Source organism: Alligator sinensis, unplaced genomic scaffold (genome assembly GCF_000455745.1).
Source record: "Alligator sinensis unplaced genomic scaffold, ASM45574v1 scaffold235_1, whole genome shotgun sequence".
NCBI lineage: Eukaryota > Metazoa > Chordata > Crocodylia > Alligatoridae > Alligator > Alligator sinensis.
In genome coordinates, this window is record NW_005842042.1 from 1,019,730 (window position 1) to 1,028,571 (window position 8,842).

General features: G+C 45.3%; 1 protein-coding gene across 6 annotated transcripts in view; it reads left to right on the plus strand.

Moving 5' to 3' along the window:
• The first annotated feature begins 381 nt into the window (after positions 1 to 381).
• The window catches only part of NSMF (NMDA receptor synaptonuclear signaling and neuronal migration factor), a 58,663-nt gene continuing 50,202 nt past the window's right edge, over positions 382 to 8,842 (plus strand). For 5 of the 6 annotated variants that reach the window (XM_006022710.2, XM_025203036.1, XM_025203035.1 and 2 more), the window contains exon 1: positions 382 to 776. In XM_006022710.2, coding sequence (XP_006022772.2) covers positions 670 to 776 — 107 coding nt within the window. In that variant the 5' untranslated portion in view covers positions 382 to 669. Of the gene's footprint in view, positions 777 to 1,032; positions 1,146 to 8,842 lie in introns of those variants that run through there. The other variant, XM_025203038.1, reaches the window with a different exon arrangement.

Sequence of the window (8,842 nt, forward strand, 5' to 3'; positions counted from 1 at the left end):
GAAGGCAGTGTTGCTTTTTGAGTGCAGCATCCCTGAGACAGGCAAGGCATCAGCTCAAGAAGCAGGCAAGGCTGGGTAAGGTGTCAGGGCAAGGAGACAGGTGCATCTCCTGTGCTGCCCTCACTCTGCCCATGGAGATGCATCCTTTTCTCCTTGAGCTGGTTTGCCAGCTTCTCCCTCTCTTGCTCATGGTTCATTTCTCCCTCTCTTGCTCTTGAACTCCCCTTTCCTTGGAGATGAGCCCCTTCCCCCCTCCTCCACATACCTTCCATGATGTCAGCACTGGGGGAGGAGGCAAGCTGCGACCAAATATAGAGGCAGCTTCCTGCTTTGCAATTTTTTTTAATCCCTTCCCTCCTGACCCACCCTCCTGCAGCAATCAATGAGAAGGCAGCAAAGGGGGAAACGGGCATCGGGTTTGCTGAAGCATTTTACTAGTAAAAGCAGGGGCTATTGTGCTTCTCCTCCAGGCTGCTGGGAGATGAATGGCAGGAGGCAGCACAAAGACACTATGCCATGGGAGGGCTCAGCCGCCTGAATGCCAGCCTGGGACCCTGACTGCACATGGATCAGCCAACGGAGCAATAAGGCGGGCGTGTAGGGGCGGACTGCAGGACTTCTTGCTGTGTCTTGCCATTCCCTGAGCGTTATGGGCAGAGGCTTTGTGCAATGAATGCTTCCCCCAGAGCTTTTCTCCCAGCGAATATGGGCACGGCTGTATCCAAAAGGAAGAGTCTGAGGAATGATGCTATGTCTTCTGTAGCAGCGAAAGTTAGGTGAGTGATGCGTGTGGTTGGCATAAGTTCACGGCCAAGGTGGGAATAAAACAGTTGCTCCAGAGGGCGATGCTGGGGAGAAGGCAAGGGCTTACTCCAGGGAAATGTCAGTGCCCAGGTATGGGGTGTGTGGGCTCAACATTGGGTTATTTGCATTACAATGCCAGCAATAAAGAAATCTGTGCAGCTCCAGAGGGGAGGGCGTGCGTGTGGCACAATGAGATTCGGTATTGCAGGCTTCTGCCTCCCCCTCTTTCTTTCTCCTGAAAGCTACCGGTCTGAGGGCTGGATGAAAGTGCAAGCATTTTAGATGTCGCATCACATTAGTTTAGTTCGTGGAGATCCTACCTAGCCTGCAAAATCAACCAGGTTTGTGTGTGTGTGATGCTGGTTTCCTTGTTCCCTTTATGCTCTTGCTAACCTGCAGGCTCCAGTGCCTGAATGCTGCTTATTTATTTTTAGTGTTATTATTATTGCTTTCCAGTGGGTTTAAATAGCAGATGACATGAGGTGAGAAGAACCGGCTGCCTGGTGGAAGGCCTGGCTAAAAAAAAAAGAAGCCACTCTTGGCAAAACCTAGACAAACCCCATTTAATGATCATGACATTGATTGTACCTGGATTGGCAATCTGGAAATCACATTTGATACCTGAGCTGCACATTTAGATTGGCACAACTTATGTTCCCCAGAAGCAGCCCGCTTTTGGAGTGCCCTTTTGTTACTGTGCGTGTGACCGAGCAGCTCCGAAATTAATGGTCAGTGCAGTTGACACTGCATCTAGTATGTGTGCACTAAGCAAGCAGAAACAGCAGAAAGCCATCTGCCTCTGGTATCTCAGAGCAATCCTTCTATCAGGGCTTGTGTTAATGGCCACCTAGAGCAGGAGCATTTTTCAGCAGAAACTACAGGGTATCTATACATTCAGGAAACTGCTGCCATGTACAATACGTATAGTTGTTTGGGCCATATTTGACACGTTAGCCATATTTGCTTATCCGGTGGAAAATAGATAGTTTGTTCCTAGGTATCTGACATGTCAGCATGTAAGACCTTACCGGGCTGGGGCATTCTCCTAAGCCCACTGTAGCTGTTTGCAAATGAGAAACCTTCAAAAAGTTACAGGGTAGTTCAGAACTGAGGATCCCACGCAGCACATATGCCCCAGCTCTGCCGGCATCATCCAGTGTTTTTGCTTCGTATTTCCCTTGCCAAAAGCAAGCATGGTAAGGCAGGGTCTCATGTTTTAACAAGCTGTTCAGGAGGGCATTAATCAGGCATGGGTCTTATTAATCCTTGTAAATGCCTAGTACTCTGAGTTTGCCTGGTTTGCCTTATAATTTATAAAGGCTTAAAGCTCCCCTGCACAGCTGATCTCAAGGCTGATAGGAGCTGTCTTGGTGGGGTGATCTTCTAGGAGTGATCTTTTGTTTCCCCCTCTTCTAAAAGGCTATTGCGTGAAAGACCAAACTTCCATACTTCTATGTCTTGAGGTACCCCAGCCCCTTATATTTACCCATATGAAGGTTGTTTTTCATGTTATTTGGTCCCTTCTATAGTATTTTGGTATATTGCCCATCTGTGTCACCTTTTAATGTCCTGCTTTAGACTGACTACTGAGTATTCACTATAGACATAGCAGTAACAGGCTCCCTCTCTACTGTGCAGGCAGCAGAGCCCGGGTGCTTCAGAGGCATTCACTTCATAGTGGTTATTTGACTGATATCACATGGATAACGATAATAGGAATAGGTCTTTTAGTTGCCCTGATTGCTACTCCCAGGTTAGCCATTCATCTCTAGGAGACTGGAGGAAATCAAGTTTCCAAGAGCAGTCCGTGGAAGCTGTTTCTGTTGGGGAAAAATTATCTGCAGGATCCAGAGTTCTTTGTAGGATGCAATCAGTGTTGCTTTGACATAGATTTCAAGCAGTCAGTCCCACTGAAGCTGTAACACACAGCATTGAAAACCCTAGTGGAGCAAGAGAAGAAGCAATGATATTGTTAGAGAAGGACAATGGAAAAGGCAAGATATTTCAGGTTGTTTGAGTTTTACAAAAGTCCATCTGTCAGGACTTGCAGTACAACAACTTGCAGGGGTTTTAGAAAACCTGGAACTTTCAGATGATGAGACTAGTGTGCTTTGGGACATTGTGAATATTTCCATATTGCATGAAGATGGCATATTACATGAAGGTGGCTAAAGAGGCTTCAGCAGTGAATTTATGGAGAGGACAGAAGCTTGTCACAGATGTTTTTAATTGAGGTGTAGGAATCTGAACTTTTGTCCACGGGATTAGAAAGCTAGGCACAAAATGAATATGTTGCACAATAACTGTTCAAACAACAGCATGGATTTTTGACATACGGTTAATGCTGGGCACGTGGGCACATCATTTTAGGTGCGCAGGGTATGACCTCATACACAGCTAAGGCAGGGATAACACTAACACACAGCGTGAAATCCAGGAATTATCCCGGGGGTCTGGGACCGAAGTTCAATAAACTAAATCAGTTAAGTCTGCTATTATGTCCATCCAGATAGATCTTAAATTGGTTTCAGCCATTTTGAAAGCAGTTTACGTGTACTGAACATCTGTTGCGTTACAGATGTGAACCAGTTTCCGATTCCTTGCATTGGTTTAAGTGTAATTTCTGTCCCTAGCCAGGAGGTCTTGGTCACTTTTGTGTAGGCTGTACAGCAGTGGTTTTCAATGTTTTTTGTACCAGGACCCATTTATAAACATCAATGGCCAGTCCCGACCCAGTGATCCTCACTCCTGAGCTGCTGCCCCCAGTTCCCAGCCCCTCAGTGTGTGGGGCATGGGGGGCCCCAAGCAGCCCCTCACAGGCTGGACCTCTGCCAGCCTGTAAGAGAAAATCCATGGTTTCCCAAATTTTTCTCCTTTAAAGGAAAACCCATTTTAAAAGTCTGATCCATTTTGTAAATTTGTTCGTGACCCTATCATATATTCTTGTGACCCACTTTTTGGCTTACGACCCATGGGTTGAGAAACACTGCTGTAGAGTTATCACAAGAACCTGTTGTGATTTTTATGTAGGAACTCGAAGGTGTCTCTTGGTCAGTTTTGGTTCAGCTGCTGGGATCGGGGGCATTGCTGAGTGGACCAGGGCTGGGGGAGCTGTGAGTCCCCTCTGGGGGTTTAGTCGGTCAGGTCACAGAACCAGCTGAATGCTCTTATCTCTGGATGCTTGCTAGCTCTTGATGCAGAAAAACCAAACTGAAGGTGTTTATGCATGGAAGGGAGGGCAGAAAAATCTCATGAAATTGCTCTCCAGAGTTCTTCCTTAATTGTTCATTTGGGGGGTGGAGAGGGACCAGTGGGTACCTATCCATAGCAGACCATGTGAGGGACCATGCGTTGCAATACTGGCCCTGTGATCCCAACGGCTCCGGGTGGCAGTGCAACGGGGTATGCATCCAGTGAGTTGTCCCAGGACTTCTGCAGCATGGGGAGGGTCCTGGAAGGGATGACTCAGCTTCTGATTGCACTGAAGTCTGACAGCTTTGCCACAGGGCTTTTAGGGGGGTGTGAACAGCTCCATCCCTGGCCCTCCTCCATTTGCCTTCTTGGCGAGACCCTGTTGAGCTGTGTAGGAGGCTCTGCGGGAGGGAAACAGTCTCATGAAGGGGAATTAATTTGTCGTCACCACAGAAAGCTACCTTTGGGTATATTGGCCTGGTGTTCTGATCCCTTGTGTTTTCGCGTAGGCAGTCGTGGACCCATGCTGCAGAGCAAAAGGCCCGGTAATTCTTTTGTTGCAAATGCCAAGCTGTTTCCCTTTTAGATTTCATCTAGCAATTTTTAACATGAAGAAAAGCTGTCCTCTAATTTGGTGCCCATTAGATTGGCTGCTTGGAGCTCTGTGGAGCTGAGCTGTGTGTATATGTAACACCTGAGTAAGGGCCAGCATTTGTTTACTATTGTGTGACAAGCGCACAAATGTGGTCTAAGCAACAGGTACACATTGCCTAGAATCCCAGGGCCTTATGTTTAAATCCCAGCTGGTTTAACTCAGCCCTTTGGCTTTCCCAGGTGAATTAATTAAATTCCACATGGTTTGTTGTGTGTTGGATATTGTAACAAGTCTTAAAAAAAATTACAGCCGTAACTCCCCTTCAAGAACATTACTGGCACTTGCAGAAGAACTGGGGTTTGTTCTACCATGCTTGGTCCTAGTTACCTGCTTTTCTTCTGATACAGTTGAAGTGTGTACTGGTCAGGTGTTGCCTCCACTCCGGGAATGGTTATGTTTCTGTGCTGTTGCCCTGCTTGTGGCTTTCAAGTTCTTTAAAAGCCCAATAAATGTAAATCTCAGTGTCTGTTTAAGAGCGCTGGGAGATTAAGTCTTCCCATCCTGTGACTTGATGTCTCCCATGCTATGTCTTGTGGCCCTTCAGCACATCTGCTGTGCAGCAAGAAACCTTGTGCCACAGCCTAGGTAGAGCTCCCCTAGGCATTTTCCAGGGCGCTGTCTTTGAGATTCCTACCTGCTTTTAAGATTCCTGTAGTCTTGAGTTAGCTCCAGCACTTCCTCTTTCCTCGACCACTCTGGCACATTTCTTAGGTGTAGGCTGTGTGTTCCTGTCTCGGGGACCTGGGACCTTGCAGCCCACTTCTCCTAGGCCCCCATGACCAGTACTGATCCCCAGGCACCACGCTAGTTGGGGCACACCCATTCCCAGAGCCCTACCTTGTGTGTAGTCTGACTTACAGACACCTGGGCTTTGCAAACAGTCCCCAAACCCAATCACTCTTTACTTCACCCAGCACAAGGAATCTACAGATCTTGACAAAACAGTAAAGCATCAGTATGCATTTCCTTGCCTTAGTTTCCCTGCTGCTCTGGAGCAATCTTTGGGTTTAAGTCATAATCTTCAAAGAACTTTAATATCCATTCCCCACGCCTTCTGTTCCTTTCTCTTGTCTAAACTTATTTTATCTCTGTGATTACCGCTGAGTTTTGCTTAGTCCCTCAGGTCTGTGATTTGAAACCCATTGCTAACACTTGACCTCTTACTTGGGGATTTTGCTATCCAAATCCCAGAGAGGTGCAGGAAACTGGCTTTATTTAGCATACAGTTACTCTCCAGGTAAGATCTGTTCAGGTGTCGATAGCCTTTTGCAGTTGGCCTGTTCATGGGTAGATGGATTGGCAGCACTCTTACATCTGCTAAGTTCAAGGAACATGGTTGCCTGTGATATGTTCCTATGAAGCAAACCATCATAGGAGACTGTTGTAGATATAAGGATGCAGGTAGTTCCTAAACTCAAAGTGAAATTCAGAAGTTGTAGAGAAACAGATTATCCAGGTTCACATTTTGTATGAGAACTCTTCAGTAGGCTAAAAAGCAGTGATGCACATCTTGTTCTTACTGTGATGAATCTGGATGGAGGTTGTGTTTGCTACACAGTAGTGTATCTAAGGGGACCTTTATTCCATAACCCCTGCTCTCTCTCTTTTTGTGTCTAAATACTTCCAGACTTTATCATGGCAGCCTGATGCTGCAAGTGAAGTGTTTATTATACATCAGCTTCTGCTGGGTTCATGGTGCATCGATCCAAATTTCCCCACTAAAATTGTGCCATGAATTGACGTAAGTGCAATTGTCTGATTCCCTTTGCTTCCTTCATGCAAACAGAATGACCTGTCCCTTTTTAAAGAGCCCTTTTATGAGGTCCCTTCAGATGCACTATTGCGGAGCACAGACTCCATTCACGATTCACCATATCATGAACGCTATCTGCGTCACTGCAGTGTGAAAGCCTTCTGCCCCTACTGGGTGACATATTTCTAAATATCGCTTTGAAAAATCTTAGCTTGTCTTTTTCTTTTATAGAGCTGAGCCCAGGGCTATTAATTAACAGCTACTCAGTGGGCACGTCTACAGGTGCAGTAATGCGCATTAAATTTAGTACCTCCAATGTGAGGTACTAAATTAATGTGCATTGGGCTGTACTAATGCACAGTAGTGCATTTGCATGCTTTTTTAGTGACACTTAATGTGCAGTAGACTATTTTACTGTGCATTAGCATAATGTCACTTTTTTCCGTGATGCTTTAATACACAGTGAAATAGTCTACTGTGCGTTAAAGCGTACGTGTAGATATGCTCAGTTAATAATAAATAACTACAATAGGGAAACTGCCTTCAACAGACAAATGAGACAATGGCATCGCTAATATATAATCTACCTTCATACATGTATGCTTTCATTCTTCTGGTGGAGGAGAATCTGAAGGAGAAGGGAGTCTGTCATCCTCAGACTTTGGTAGTGAGTGTACTTTGAACTCTGGTTGCATTCTCTGGTACCTCTGAATTAGGACAACATGCTGAGACTTTACACTGTATGATTTACCTGGGACAGGTGGTCTCTTTTCCCACTTGCTGTTAATGGAATTAATCCCAGCTCCACCAGGTTTGGTGTGTGAGCCACTTTGATGTGTTTTCAGTCTGTATTGGCTTCACTCATTACAGCTGAGCTGACCAGTGAGACAAAAGGAATCGAAATAGAGATAATTTTAAATGTTGCTAACAAAGCTTCGTGTTTAGGTTTTTTTTGCTTGGAAGTATAAAATTAGAGAATGAGGAGAACACAGTAGTTGCCATCTGTTTTGATTTCAGGAAAGCATTTGATATTGCATCTCATGAAAACTTAATCATTTCAAATTGCCTTAGGTAGGAAAAATGTTACCTAGAATGCATGCTAGATAAACACGGGTTACAATAATTGTGTGTGTGTGTGGAAAGGGGGCGGGGGGAATTTAGGCTACTGCAGGAATTGGGGTTATGTCTGCTCTAACTTAACTCCTAATGAATGGCACAGAAGACAGAGCATCCAGGACATCAGTGACATTGGCAGCTGAGCTAAAATTATGGATGGAAATAAAAAGGGCAGAGAAATATTACAGAAGGCTTGATGTAAAGAGAGGAGCCATGTGGACTGAATATTTCTAAGTGAAACTGCTTGTCAAGTGCAAGCTCATACACTTGGGTAATTCCTCTGAAATATAGACAGTCAGTGAGATGGGGGTAGGAGGAGGGGAACCTGGTAAAGAGACCACAGGACTGGAGTGGACAGTAAATTGGATGGGAGGTTGCAATGTAATTGGCTGAGAAAAAAGCAGAGTATTCAACTGCACTTGTGTATTTCACCTGTTAATAATCATCCACCGATGAACAGTGCTTAAGTGATTATATTGCACAGCACTTGACGCCAGGGGACAAGACATTTTGTGGCATGTCAGTAGACCCGCCCTGGAGTAGCAAGCAATATTGTTGAGCGGTTCTATCCCTTCTTGACTGGGAGATCCTAGAGACCATTTTGGGTAATCGTATGCGTGCTCAATATCTTTTACATAAGAGAGACCACAGGATTCTCTGCAGTCACACTTTCTGTTCCTGCTGGGCAAGATAGTGAAGGATTTGAAGTTAGGGTTTTGGCAGTAATCCTGGAATAGAGACACCCCTGCTCTGAACGGCTGTTATGTACATAGCTTAGATACTTGCATGGCCCTTAGGTACGATAAGAAATGCTTGTTATTCATTTTTCATTGGCTGTGCAGGGGCCCCACACACTTTAGATCTAAGAAATAATAAGTACTAATTTTTCTAGCCTGTGGTTTTCAAGTTAAGTGGTAAAATGGCAGGTTGTGCTCCCTTATATATTGTGCAAGCTCTTAAACAGTTTTAGGTTTAGGACAAGAGGCCTTATTTAGAACAGATTCAGATTTGAGGCAAGGCAGACAGTTGGTACTAGGTCTCAGCAGAGATGAGTGGGGAGACAGATTGGACTGAGATGCACTTACAGCTTTTAAACACAGAAGAAACCCAATTACTCTTAATAATGCCAAATTCTTTGTGTGAGTGTCGCCCCCCCTTCCCCACCCCCCCGCACACATCATAACAACAGCTGCTAATTGATAGCTCACATGAGAGGTCACAGGGGACTGTCTTTACCTGGATCAATTTCGATGAAGCAATTTTGACCCCATCCATTAACCCAACCCCTCCCCCCCCCGCCCCCCCTAGACTTTATTGTAGAC